The following is a 15,293-nucleotide window of genomic DNA, read 5'->3' as shown; positions in this document are numbered from 1 at the left end:
TCACAGTCGTGGACAATGTTAAGGTCGTACAAAGATTAACAGGGCACATAGCCGCCCTAGGCTGATTCATCTCGAGGTCTTTAGATAAAAGTTACAGGTTTTTCTCACTGCTCAAAAAGAAGAATAGTTTTTCATGGACCCTAGAATGCCAACAAGAATTGGAAGAATTAAAGCGTCACCTCTCGAACCCGCCACTGCTTCATACTCCGAAAGCGGACGAGCGACTCTACTTATACTTAGCAATCTCGAAAATCACGGTAAGTGGGGTCCTAGTTCGAGAAGAGCAAGGTACGCAATTTCCTATTTACTATATTAGTCGAACTTTAGGTGAGGCTGAGACCCGGTACCCATACTTAGAAAAATTAGCGCTTGCCCTAATAAGCGCCTTTAGAAAATTAAAATCATATTTTCAGTGTCACCCGATCTGTGTGGGGACTACTTATCCCCTTCGCAATATTTTGCATAAGCCCGAACTTTCGGGCCGATTGGTCAAATGGGCCATCGAGATCAGTGGGTATGATATCGAGTATCGACCCTGGACGACCATCAAGTCTCAAATCTTAGCGGACTTCGTGGCCGACTTTACGCCAGGCCTCGTACCTGAGGTCGAAAAGGAAATTATTAAAGTCGGGTACATCATCGGGGGTGTGGACCCTCTTTACAGACGGCGCTTCGAACGTGAAGGAGTCCGGGCTAAGTATTGTTTTGAAGCCGCCCACGGGTAATGCAATTAGACAAGCTATCCAAACTTTCAAGTTAACTAACAATGAGGCCGAGTATGAGGCCATGATTGCAGGTCTTGAGCTAGCTAAAGGTTTGGGAGCAAAGGTTATCGAGGCCAAATGTGACTCCCTGCTTGTGATAAACCAAGTCAACAGAACTTTCGAGGTTCGAGAAGATTGAATGCAGAGGTACTTGGACAAACTACAGGTGACTCTACATCGATTTAAGGAATGGACCCTACAGCATGTGCCTCGAGAACAAAACAGCGAAGCCGATGCCCTTGCAAATTTGGGGTCATCAGTCGAAGATAACGAGATTAGCTTGGGGACTGTCGTACAACTTTCAAGGTCAGTAATCGAAGAAGGCCACACCGAAATCAACTCCACAAGTCTGACCTGGGATTGGAGGAACAAATATATCGAGTACCTAAAGAACGGGAAGCTTCCATCGAATCCTAAGGAATCGAGGACTCTACATACGAAGGCCGCACGATTCACATTGGCCAAAGATGGAACACTATATAGAAGGATGTTCGATGGACCGTTGGCAATATGTTTGGGACCGGGAGGTACCGACTACGTCCTACGAGAAATCCACAAGGGCACCTGCGAAAATCATTCCGGTGCCGAATCATTGGTTCACAAAGTCATCAGAGCAGGATACTATTGGGCCGATATAGAAAAGGAGACAAAAGAGTTTGTTCGAAAGTGCGACAAATGTCAAAGGCATGCGCCAATGATTCACCAACCCAGAGAGCAACTCCACTCAGTCTTATCCTCATGGCCATTCATGAAATGAGGAATGGATATCGTCGGCCCTAGGTAAAGCTAAATTTATTATGTTTATGACTGACTATTTCTCTAAGTGGGTTGAAGCACAGGCTTTCGAGAAATTAGAGAGAAAGAAGTCATAGACATTATCTGGGACCACATTATATGCCGATTCGGGATGCCTGCCGAGATCGTATGCGACAATGGAAAGTAATTCGTCGGCAGCAAAGTGACAGTGTTTCTCGAAGATCACAAAATAAAAAGGATCCTGTAAACGCCATATTACCCTAGTAGGAATGGACAGGCCGAATCGACAAACAGGACCATCATTCAAAATCTAAAGAAAAGATTGAACGACACTAAGGGAAAATGGCGAGAAATATTGCCCGAAGTCATTTGGGCTTATTAAACAATGCCAAAATTCAGTACAGGGGCAACACCGTTCTCTTTAGTATATGGCACCGAAGCTCTGATCCCGGTTGAAGTCGGGGAACCCAATGTCAGGTTTCGATATGCAACAGAAGAGTCAAATCACGAGGCTATGAATACAAGCCTCGAATTGCTAGATGAAAAACGGGAATCCGCCCTCGTTCGAATGGCCACACAGAAACATTAGATCGAAAGATACTACAATCGAAGAGCCAATCTTCGACACTTCAAAATTGGGGACGTGGTTCTGAGGAAGGTCACCGTCAATACTCGAGACCCAAATGAAGGAAAACTTGGCCCGAACTGGGAGGAACCGTATCAGGTCCTCGAATAATGAACGGCGAACAATTACCAAATAATTGGAACATATCACTCCTCAAACGATATTACTGCTAAGATACGACCTTCTCCACTTTCTTTTATATTTTATACTAACCATTTGCAGGTGTTTAATTGAAGACATCAAAGGATTCTTCAAACATAAAGTCCTTAGGTCTGAAAGCACGCATTGCACTCTTTTTACCTTAGACCGATTTTTGTCCTAAATGGGTTTTTCCTGCGAGGTTTTTAACGAGGCAACCATTGTTCGTGCTAACTTAGAGCAATTCAACAGTATCCGAGGCTCCTTTACAATCAACCTCAAATACTTGGGGGCATCAGCCTCAGATAGTTACAAGGAAAATACTTCGTGCCGACAGGGTCTCGATAGGTATATTTTGTAAGGGTCAAACGGTCAAACGAACCATGCCCATGTAGATTACTCGAGCCCTAATGGCAAACATGTATCCATGTTAATCTATTGAAAAAAATGTTTTTCCTTGCCAGATATTGCATGCCTTAGAGAAATGTTTACTTTACAATGGCATGCTTGTGATCTATTGTGGAAACTGGCTTAAGGGTCGGTCACAACCAAAGTTTGAACAATTGACCCCGCGCTCGGGAAAAAATTGACATGATCGAATTACTAAAACCTCGAGATCATAAGACCTTAAAAGGGCAACCCTCGATTTTATAGGCCATGGCCACCCCACTCGGGGACTGATACTTCGAACAAGTTCAAAGTATAACAGGGGAACAAGCCCAAAAGGCGAATCCCAAAGTTAAAGGCTACGACCAAATTAACACGGTTCGGAGACGTCCGATTTTCGTTATAAAATAGGCCTTCGAATATTTTCATAAACCGGTTAAAAAGGCTACCCTCGGCTGAGTTACTAAGGGTCTCGATAATATCGACCTTCGAAAACCCTAATGGGTACAAAGTCGTTCGAACTCTCAAACAAATTCTCTATTTTATGTTAAGGTATTACGAAACAAAGGGTCTCGATAATATCTACCATTACAAACCCTAATAGGTACAGAATCGTTCGAACTCTCGAGCAAATCCCTTATTTCATACTAAGGTATAACATATTTTATATGATTAAACAATAAACTTTTCAAGTCGAAAAGGGGGAGAAAGCCATTCTTTTTATTACGGTCGTATCGGCCTAATTCAAGAGCCTAAAGGGCCATTTTATTTTTAAGTTCGAGAAATCATCCTCACTTAATAAAAACCTAGGGGTCACCCTATTTCGAGTTCGATCAAGTACTCACTCGATTACACTCAATTAAAACTACACTAGTCCGGCTTCGATCAAGTTGCCTAAGCCTCGAACTTATGAGCAAACTTTTCATGAAGTATGAATGAAACAGAATTTTCACAAGGCAGGAAATAGAATAAAGACAAGTCAAAGAGAAAAAGGATCTTTTATATATACGAAGATATTTACAAGGACCGATTAGGGTCCCGCAACAAAAATCAAAAAAAGAAAAAGGCTAAGATTCCAATTTTTCCTCAGGGCAGCTTCTTCTCCATCGAGGTCCTCCCCATTCTCAGACCCGCTCTTGCTGCCATCATTATTATCATCATCGGAAGAGGCCAGCACTCCAGCATCAGCTTCAAGCTATCTAGCCTTTATTATCTCGTCGGTAAGATCGAAACCTCAAGCATGGATCTCCTCGAGGGTCTCCCTCCGAGATTGGAATTTGGCGAGCTCAGCAATCTAATATGCTCAAGTTTGAGAAGTCTCGGCTACCTCTCTCGCTTGGACTTGAGCGGCTTCAGCATCGGTCTGGTAGACGGCCACGATCACATCTGCCTAGGCCTTTGCCTTTTCAGCTTCAGATTTGGCCTTTTCAAGTTCGGAAGCCAACCGAGCCTCGAGCTCCTCTATTTTCTTTGCCTGAGCTGATCTCTTCTCTTTCATGCCTCGAAGCTGACTTTCGACCAACGACAATTGGGCTCAAGCAGCTTCTTTTTCAGTAGCAAAGCGGTCCATACTTTCTTTCCACCCCAAGAGCTCCACCTTCATCATGTCGACCTCTCCGCGGAATTGCTCGATCCTCTCGACCTTCTACTGCAGCTGTGAGATTGAAATGTTAGCCACCGTTCAGGAATTGAGCCATGGCCAACTCGGCTCGGAGGTCCTTGATCTTTTCTTCTTTTTGACCACCGAGAAGGTTGAGGGAATTCCTCTCCTCGGTAAGCCTTTGAATGTTGGCCTCGTACCGACTCAGCTTAGCTTTAGACCGAGAAAATACTTCCCGATGAAGCGTTAAGGCCTACGCAGAAAGAAGAAAAGAAGTTAGCCAGGAAGAGAACAATGAACACAAGGGTAATACCAACAAAGGGAGTTAAGTCTTACCCGATTCAGAGCTTGTTGCGCTTCGTTGAAAAGGCTCGATGCCTCACCCGAGTCCTTCCTCGAGACCTCCAAGTCGCTCAGGCCGGTAGCATCTTCGACCCTAGTAAAGTAATCATGGAAGGGGTCCTCCCTTCCTTGGGCTCCTTCGATGGAGGGGGTCTTCAAGTCCCGAGCCTCTTGAATCATCTCCTCAGAAAATGAGGGGAGCAGTGGGGAGCCTTCAATTTCTATTGCCACAAATAGATCACTTGGGGCGTTCTCTCCATCTCGAGGGGCCTCGAGATCAGCCCCTACATCCGAACCCACCATTGGCTCATTATGGTAGGAGACATCTTCAATCCTCGATGACTCAGGGACTTTGCCCAAGTCTTTTCCCGAGACCCCCTCATCTCGAGATGGAGTCTCTGTAGCCTTCACCGATTCAGTGGCCTTTAGGGCCTCGGTGCTCATTCCCACTCGGGCCATCAGCCCGGAGTCGTCTTCTTCCTCTTCTTCGTCTTCCTCCCTTAGACGCCGAACAGAGTCTTTGATCAGAAGGATGATGTTCTTCCTCGGCTTACCATCCACCTTCTTCTTAGGTTCTGGATCCTCGGAGGTTGAGGTCTTTTTCCTCTTTTTGTCCTTCGCCGGTTTCGGTGTCGGGATCGAAGTCTCCTCCTCACCAGATATGTAACGACCCGACTTGTCGTTTTAAGAATTAACGTCCCGTTCAGTGACTTAAGGTCTCGAGCAGCTTCGCAATATGTATTATGACCCGCGGGTGTGGTCGAGTTTGATTTACTGAAGATTCGAAATTAAATTAAAAGAATAATCCTTAATTTGAAGCTTAAATGGAAAGAGTTGACCGGAGAATTGACTTTTGAGCATAAGACTCCGGCTTGAAATTTTGATGATGTAAATAGCTCCGTATGGTGATTTTGGACTTAGGAGCGTATCCGGAAAATTATTTGAAGGTCCGTAGTGGAATTAAGCTTGAAATGCCGAAAGTTGAATTTTTGGGAAGTTTGATCGGAGAGTTGATTTTTGAGCAAACGACCCCGGAATAGAATTTTGAGGATGGAAATAGCTTCGTATGATGATTTTGGACTTGGGAGTATGTTAGGATTTGGATTTGGAAGTCCGTAGGACAATTCGACACATTTTGGCGAAAGTTGAAAAATATAAGATTTTGGAAAAGTCAGACCAAAGTGTGACTTTTTGATAACGAGGTCGGATTTTGATTCCAGAATGGGAATATCTCCATTAAGTCAATTATAATTTGTGTGCAAAATTTGAAGTCATTCCGGATTGATTTGATACGTTTCGGCGCAAAATATAGAAGTTGGAAGATTTAAAAACTTATAATTCGATTCGATACACGATTCGTAATTTTGGCGTTGTTTGACGTGGTTTGAAGCCTCGACTAAGTTCGTATTGTATTTTGGGACGTGTTGGTATATTTGGTTGAGGTTCCAAGGGTCTCGGGTGGATTTCGGAAGGTTAACGGAGTTGTTTTTTTGGATTAGATAGCTGCTGGAATTTGCTGCTGTTTCTGGGCAGCATGTGGGTTCGTCGCTTCTGCGGAATCTTCATCGCAAAAGCGAGGAAATCATCGCAGAAGCGACCTGGGCAGAGCTGGAGGAACGTCGCAGATGCGGACAGTCTTGCACACCTGCGCTATCGCAGGTGCGTGTCTTGAAGACGCAGAAGCGGACTGAGGCAGAAGCTGGGCATGATTCTTACAGAAGCGATACTTCGTCGCAGAAGCGACATCGCAGATGCGATGCTTCTGTCCGCAGGTGCAAAAATTTGGACTACCAGTGAGGATCGCAAATGCTAATTTAGTTCATCCACAAAAGAAAGAATTTTACAGTACGTAAGAACTGAGGAAGTCGACTCAACTCAAACTAAGGTATGTATAATTGAGTTTAAGATTAACTACCTTGACCTTGTCTTTCAATGCTTCGAGCATTTATTTTTCTCCATATAACCCACTATACAACTGCTGGAATACACTTATGTTCATGGACAAAATTGGATAAATCCAAAGCAAGGACGCAGATGAGGCATTTATGTTCGCAGAAATATTTAAGGACCAAAAATCAGTCATTTTGTCATTTTCGATTGGGATTTTGGAGCTCGGTTTTGGGGTACTTTTGGAGGAATTTTTCACGACTTTGACTTGGGTAAGTGTCCTATATCCAAAAGTGATTATATTTCATAAATACATGGTTATATTCATCATTTAATTCGGATTTAAATGAAAGAAATCAAGATTTTTACAAAATCTTCTAAAAACAAAAATTTAAGATTTGGAGGTCGAGTTGTTATTGAAATTCGATAAATTTGGTATGGTTGAACTCGTATCGGAATGGGTGTTCAGATTTCGTAAAAATTATGTCGGGTTCTGAGAAGCGGGTCCCGCGTTGGCTTTTGTTGACTTTTTAGAATAAATTTTTAAGTCGCCGTATTATTATCTGGAATTGTTTCCGATGAATTTTAATGAAGTTATGCAATTAATTTGGATAGATTTGAGCGGTCCGAAGGTAAATTCAAGCAAGAAGGCGATTTTGAAATATCGGCATAACTTCAAAAAGGTAAGTGTCTTGCTTAACCTCGAGTGAGGAAATTACCCCTTCGGTATTGAGTCTTATGTGCCATTTGTGAAATGTGAAAAGCCGTATACGCGAGGTGACGAGTACGTACTCGGGCTTATACGTGCAAAATTCATTGAATTAAAGTCTTAGGCATTATTGTGTAGTAAATTGGAAAATTGTGGAAAATTATTAAATCATCTGTTTGCCATGCCTAAATCCTTATTGTTGAATTTGTTTTTATATGATAATTTGATGTGATTGTTACTTGAAATATTTATGAAATTTCGTGAGTATTGTTGGTTTAATATTTCTTGGAAATTAATTCCAATATGAATTTTCTTATGCAAATAATTAATTTAAGCGAGCTTAAGAATAAGTGTTAATATAATTATCTAAATTTGTATTAATGAAGGTTTTGCTTTATGCTGAGTAATTTCTATCTCTATTGATTATTTTTGGGTGTTATATGCATCGTGTGGAGCCTTGGGCTATTTGTTGTGAAATTAATTGATTTTGTTATATCTTTGAAATTTGGTTGTGGCCATTGGGCAAATTGTGATATGAATTGATTTTATTATGTTGTCGTGTTAATTTCCCGTGTAAATTGTTATATTGTGTGAGTTATTATTTTGGGGAGACAAGGGTGGCATTTCACCGTTGATATTATATGGGTATAAGGGTGGCATTTTATTGTTATTGTGTTTGTTGGAATATTATTTGGGCGAAGCGATAAGGGCGGCTATAGGAGCGATAAGGGTGGCAATAGGAGCGATAAGGGTGGCTATTGATATTGTCTGGGCGGAGCGATAAGGGTGGCTATAAGAGTGGTAAGGGTGGCAATATGAGCAATAAGGGTGGCTATTGTCAGGGACGATATGTGATGATGTGGGGTTGTAGTGTCGATGATTTTCATGTGACGTTGTGATTTTATTGTGTTTATTTTTATACCCTGTGCAATTTGTCTTGTTGTTGCTAAATTGATAACAATCTGATTTAAGTTGAAATTGAGAGCATGTGGCTATTGCTAGGCGATTTATAAAATAAAATGTGGGCACGAGGTGCCGTGAATAAATAATGAGGATATTTGGCACATGAATTGTTCGTGCAGTTGTGATATGAAATATGGGCACGTGGTGCTGTGATGAAATGATAATGATATTTGGCACGTGAATTGTCCGTGCAGTTGTGATATGAAATTAGGGTACCAGGTGCCGGAGAAATATGATGATTTAATTATGGGCACGAGGTGCCGTGAAAATATGAAAAATGGACTGAGACCCGTGTTTACAAAAAAATATGAAAATGGGCCGAGACCCATATCTTTATGATTTTGAAATGAGGTGTCACGTGGTGACTCTTTAATCGAAAGAATTATATTCAAAATATTTATTTAAAAAGATTTTATTCAAGAAGAATTATATAAAAGAATTAAATTTGAAAGATATTTATTCGATGAAATTATATTTGATAAGAATTTTATTCGTAAGAATTATGTGTAAAAGATATTTAATTAAAGAACTTGATTTAGCTGGGTGTAATTATATTTATTAATTGTTGAGCGATATTAAATGGTGATTTTATTGTCTTACTGTGCATATCATTGGTTGTTTTACGTTGCCTTGATGTTATTTGTTTTCTATTATTTTGTATATTATATTGCACAGGTTATTAGACTAGTGAGTGTCTTGACTGTACCTCGTCTCTACTCCATTGAGGTTAGTCTTGATACTTACTGGGTACCGACCGTGGTGTACTCATACTACACTTTGCACATTTTTGTGCAGAGCCAGGTATTGGAGATATCGGACTTGAGCAGAGTTAAAGCGGGATCGTAAGGATTCAAGGTAGAGCTGCTTGGTCGTCGCAGTCCCTTGGGGTCTTTTCATTTTATTGTACTGTTAATTTGTAATCAAACAGTATTGCATATTCGGTCCTCGTGATCATCTCATGTATTCAGTTAGAGTTCGTGACTCAGTACTACCAGTCTTAGGAGGTTGTATATTCATATTTGTTCCGCTGTTAGTTTTGATTACCTATTTAATTTAAAGAAACAAAAAGGGCTTCAAAAATGTAATTGAAATCGGCTTACCTAGTCTTAGAAACTAGGTGCCATCACGACGCCTGTGGTGGGATTTTGGGTCGAGACAAGATAAGGGCCTCATGACAACATCTTTGCCAAGGTTTGTATGAAAGAAAATTAAGTAAGAAATGCTTTAACAGAATCATCAAAGACTTGGAAAAGGGGCTTACCATGAGTTTTGGCCTCCCATTGGCCCTTTGATAAATCCCGCCATGAGCGCTCGACATATATAGAGGTCGAGGCTAGGTCCCGAACCTAGCTCTTGAGGTTAGGAATTGCACCGGGCATCCAAGAGACCGCTACATCATGGAAAAGGATATCGATGAGAAGAAGCAAAGGAGCAAAATAATAAATAGGAGCTAACAATGGGATTGTACTTACGCTTCATATTCCATTTCTCGGGAAATGGCATCTTCTCGGCCGGGATCAAGTCAGAAGTCCTCAGTCGAACGAACCGGCCCATCCAGCCTCGGTCCTTGTCCTCGTCTATGCTCGAGAACAGCACTTTGGTAGCTCGACGTTGGAGTTTTATCAACTCTCCTCGATAGAGGCGGGGGCTGTACAACCTGATGGAGTGGTCAAGGGTGAAAGGCATCCCCTCGACTTTGCTCACAAAGAATCGGAGAAGCATAATAATTTGCCAAAATGAAGGATTGACTTGGCCTAGGGTTGTTTGATATTGACGGCAAAAATCAACGACAACAGGGTCGAGGGAGCCTAACGTGAAAGGGTAAGTGTAAACACTTAGAAACCCTTCCACATGGGTGGTGATGTCCTCTTCGGGGGTCGGTATCACCACCTATTTGCCCTCCCAGTTGCAGTCTTTCTTTACCTGCTTAAGGTATCCCTCGGTTATCGAGCATATATACCTCGACACTGGCTCACATCGACCGGGAATCGACGAGGCTTTATCGGTCTTAAAGTCGGAAGTGAGGATGTACCCCCGGGAACACACTCCTCAGGGCGCGGCCCGATTTTACTATTTGACCGAGACTAGGAGATTGCATTGAAGGATGGCCTCATAACGGAACAGACTAAATCATGAGGACTAGGTACCGAGTTCAGAACCGAGGTACCTGTCGAAATCGAGGCTAGTAGCGATCGAAGCCAAATGAGACAGACATCGAGCAAGATCAAAGATAGCATAATAACAGAAAGGCGAGATATCTGTGACTGGTCGAGAATCACGACGTAAATATCGGTGACTGGTCGAGGATCATGGCGTAAATCTCGGAACGGATTAAATCAGAAACGGTTAATTAGCTAATCATGGGATTTCCCTCTGTAATTAGAGTTATACCATAAGTAGAACTCCTCCACTATATAAAGGGGGTTTAATCATTTATAGGAGACACGGTTAACAAATATAAAAGCAATATAATTCTCTTTCTCGCTTATACTATTGTTCACCAGCTTGTTATACTTTAATTGTTCTTGCATCAACCAGTTCGATGGTATCCAAACTCGAGGGCTGAGTTCCATTCTAACACTGGTTTGCTTTACTTTATAGTTCATTTTCTATTATTAATCTTCATATTTATCAATTTGTATTAGATGAAATCACGTATCCTTAAGACCACATTATAAGTTTAATTGTTATCCAATTTTAAGGGTAAACAGTACTCTTCTTCATTAATACTCTAAGCAAACAAGGTCTAATACAATCTTGAATGACCTTTAATTGTAACTAAAGCATTTGAATTTTGAGGAGCCATTTGTTTAAGCCTTTGTCCTGCACACTTCCACTAGTTGCTACTGTCCAAATTAAACAACATGAGAACAGCCGCTCATGCAGTTTTTGATATGATTCCATAAGGCTCTAGATTAACTTAAAAGCGCTTCACCAGGAAGCTGAAGTTGAAAAGTAACTTGAGGAGTATTTCAAGTGAAATAGATGTTGGCTATTTTCTAAAGGGTGTTAATGGAAAATGGAAGAATTACTTTTTGAATTGCACCACTTCTATCTCACCCTTTCATTGTCTATAAATTTAGAGGCTTGGCCTCATTTTTCAAACATAGAAAATCTGAATACTTCTCCTTCTTTTCTACATTGTTACATTATTTTTCCAAATAAACAAAGTGTCAAGTGTGATTTGCTCCGTTTGTTGAGTTCGCTGAAGTTCTGTAATTTCGATTGCTAGTATTACAGAATAGTTTTTCCGTTCTATCCTGGGAGGAAAAATCTATAACCTTGGTCAACAGTGAGGGGATTAAATTCTTTAAGGACACACGGGCAACTTGTGAGCTTGAAAATTATTTTATGTTTTATTTTATTGAACTATTATTTTTTTTACTTCTCTAATTTTCTGGTTTCGAATACAGATTATAACAAGCTTAAGAAATTTAAAAAAGAGTCAAGAGTAGTGACTGTGTGATACTGCTATGTGCTGCGGATCATAGGCTGAATTCAAGCGTATCCTTACGAAGCCAATGAGAAGATCACACACAAAGAAAAGATGTAGAGAGGCGTCAAGTTGGGGCTTTGATTTCAAAATTCTGGTATACATTGGATCCACTCAAGATGATATCTTTCAGGGGTGTATTCAACCCCTTAATTTGCTGCACCCATTGAGAAATCCATTTGTAACAGGACACAAGTCAGATGATGAATAATGGCTAAAGACCCTTGCTTTACATACTTGGCTTCCATTGCAAAACTTTTCTCCGAAAGAATAATGTTGCTCCCAAACGCACACGTAAATATACGTGGTCGACAAGTAATATAGGATTGTAAGTCCAGATATCGTACCCACTAGGACTTATGATTAACTATTTACTAAATTAAACAAAGACATTTAATCTATTCAAGTACTTTTCTAAAGATTATTAACTACAACTAATCTAGAGTCGAAACTAAGAAATTTAAGAAAACAAGTCTGCAATCTTAGAGATGAATTCAATGGGAGAAAATATTTCAGAGTTATGGGTTAGCTAACAATCTCGTTGAGTTTTTCACTTAAATTGTCTAATTAATTTATCCAGTTTATTGATTGACATGGTTAATATTACTCGTAGTATTCTCCCGAAGTACTACTCGCCTATTCAAGCTAACCTAACGCTTATAGTTCTATGGAATTAGGATTATCAAGAACACATTAATAATTCCCGTATAACAACCAAGCAAGGCGATTAGGTATATCTCTATCCTAACCGCAAATCCGTTCCTGATGCTCGAGTTCAAGATCTTGGTCTATTCAATCTTATTTGCAATCTAAAATTCCCTCTCCTGAGTTCAATCCTAGATTCGTAGATAGTATTCAATTGGTGATCAAGCAATCAAATAATTATGTGCAAGATTGAATAAATAACCCAATATGATAAAATAATAAGAAAAATTCAAGCTTCAAACTACAACGTTCATGTATCACCCAAAACTCTAGAACTCATAAACTATGAAATTAAAGGAAGAGAAGAGAAGAAAAACTAGTTGAAAATCTCCTCCAAGCGTGGTTTATGTTCTCGCCTTCAAAATGGTGTGTTCTCCTCTCAAAAATATGTTAGATCCCCTCTAAGTTAGGTTTAGAACCCCTTTTATACGAGTTGCTGAAATAACCTTGTCCTAGATAAAATAGAAAAATCCCGCAACTGTAGCGTCCAGACCAGCGCGAAGCGCTGGCGCTGAATCCAGTGAGTCTGCCGCCTTCTCTTCTAAGAATTTATCTTGTGCTTTTATACTAAGTACATAATGCTTGGGACAAAACAATTAAGTTAGGAGTCAAAGTTGCCTTGTCAGATGCTTGTTTCTTCCTTAACGCCATATGCATCAACTTCAACATCAAAGTTGCTCCATTTTGCGCTTCTACTCGTTACGTCTCGCCCAACAAGACCAAGAATTTTCAACTTTTCTTTTGTCTCAAATTTTGACATTCTTTATTCCTAAAAATTTTGCATCAACACTCAATTAGTGTAGAATTAAATTCTTAACTTAGTTGGGCATATATAATATAAAATACAATCAAAAAGGATAAAAATATAGAGTAAATAGTATCAAAATATATAAAAATATGCCCAACATCAAATAACGTGGCCGTTTCTGACAAAAGGTTCTTTATTTCAAGACATGAAAGCATGAATTTCAATTCTAAAAAAGAGTAGGTGTTTGTTGTTGAAAACTCCAAAACTGAAAAGGAATTTGAAAATTTTTCTGGTATGGAATCATAGTCTATATAATTAGAATTATGATTTAAGAGTATCCATTAACTATAGTCTAAAAGATATATACCATCAATCAGTTGATTCGTTCTAATTCATTGAATTAATCTGTTATAAAAATATGAGAAAAAGAAGGGAACGTTGTTTTTGCAAACATGAATCGAATCTTTTTTTTCACAATTTTTACGCAAGATTGTATCTTTATCCCGGAGCCTCGAAGGAAAGAAAAATCGTTGTGGTGAGACAACGACCAAACAGGAATACTAGAAAGGTGCCAGTCAACGCCCTACTCCAAGTGGTGCAATTGTATTAGAGTGGGATATTGTTGAGTATAGTGGATTCCAGCTATTTATTAGTTAGGAGTAATTAGTTATAACTACTAAAAGTTAGTTAGTTGATATTTTGTATAAATACAGTAGTTAGTTGATAGAGATGTACAACGATTCATTCCTCTTCTTCGTTAGCTAATAACAGAGATTGCCTTTCTCTCATTTCTTCATCTAGAATCTTTAAGTTCTGCCATGGTTGAAGCTCCTTAACATGGTATCAGAGCTTGGTGCTCGATCTCCTTAAGCTCAACTGTGAGAGAACTTGAATAATCCAACTGTATCGAAGCATCAACCTTTCATCGATTTGATCGAGCTATTTTTCAACATAGAAATATCTCTGCTCAACTTAGGGTTTGGGAATTTTTGATTTTCTGGTTGAATCGCGGCCAGATCTTGTCTAAATTTGTGTGAATTTGATAAAATTGGGAAGATCTCTGGTAAAGCATTTGCTACTGTGATAATGTCGATCAATGAAGAGGTAGTTGGTTCTCTTGTTGCTGCTTCAATGTCTACAGAACTTGTCGAACACAATCATCCTCTCTACATTCATCCTTCCGATACTCAAGGTTCTGTTCTCATCCCTATTCAGCTTCAAGGTTCAAAAAACTATTCTATTTGGAGTAGATCTATGAAAATCGTATTGCATGGTAAAAATAAATTAGGCTTTGTCCTATGCACTTGTAGAAAAAACAAATATGATACTAGTTTGCATGAATTGTGGGCTACATGCAATGATATTGTACTTGCTTGGATAATGAACACAGTTTCACTAAGTTTAATTAGTTCAGTGATCTATGCTTCCGATGCATACACAGTGTGGGAGGATCTTAAGGAAATATTTGATAAAGATAATGCGTCTAGTGCTTGCTATTTGCACAAGAAAATTACCACATTAACTCAAGGCATATCCTATGTGTCTGTGTATTACACTAAATTGAGAGAGTTGTGGGACGAGTATGAAACTTTAACTCCACCACCTACTTGTGGTTATGCTGAATCAAGGAAACATGTAGAACACTATCATATATAGAAGTTGTATTAGTTCCTCATAGGGCTAAATGAATCCTATGAGAATGCAAAGAATCAGGTCCACATGACTCAGCCCTTGCCTAATCTGAACCAAGCTTATGCTATGATAGTTAATGTGGAGAGTCAGAGAATTAATGGAAAAATGTGTATATGCTGAGAGTAATGAAGCTGCTATGATGAGCAATAAGGTGTATACTGGAGTCTGAAGGTGGAGGACAGACTAATAATAACTCTAATGGAGGTTATACAGGAGGTTACAATGGTGGAGAACAGACTAATACTAATTCTAATGGAGGTTATAGACCTAGAAACTCATTTGGTAAAGGTGCAGTTTGGGGTTATTACTGCAAATATAAGGGTCACGCTAGAGAGAACTGTTTTAAGCTTCATGGCTATCCTTCTAACTTCAAAAACAAAATAAAAGGAGAGGCACAAAATACTCAGGCTAACAGTGTGACAAGTTCTGGTATTCCAACTTCAGAGTCACAAGGTCAAGGACATCAGACACCAACTTCTCCAGC

The 15,293-nt window shown here is 39.8% G+C and overlaps 1 protein-coding gene across 1 annotated transcript; it reads left to right on the top strand.

Annotated features, from left to right (window-relative positions):
- Window positions 1-14,203: 14,203 nt before the first annotated feature.
- LOC142168192 (uncharacterized) lies at window positions 14,204-14,773 on the top strand. Its single transcript, XM_075228848.1, has one exon. It carries the CDS (start codon window positions 14,204-14,206, stop codon window positions 14,771-14,773), a length of 570 nt encoding a protein of 189 aa, XP_075084949.1.
- The last annotated feature ends 520 nt before the right edge of the window (window positions 14,774-15,293 follow it).

The sequence above is a fragment of the Nicotiana tabacum genome, chromosome 13, assembly GCF_000715075.1.
Source record: "Nicotiana tabacum cultivar K326 chromosome 13, ASM71507v2, whole genome shotgun sequence".
Lineage (NCBI taxonomy): Eukaryota > Viridiplantae > Streptophyta > Magnoliopsida > Solanales > Solanaceae > Nicotiana > Nicotiana tabacum.
The sequence above is the reverse complement of the archived record's forward strand: the minus strand, read 5'-3'. Positions and strand labels throughout refer to the sequence as shown.

Coding starts and splice junctions, on each gene's coding strand:
- LOC142168192 (XM_075228848.1), top strand. CDS start 14,204: ATGTCGATCAATGAAGAGGTAGTTGGTTCTCTTGTTGCTGCTTCAATG.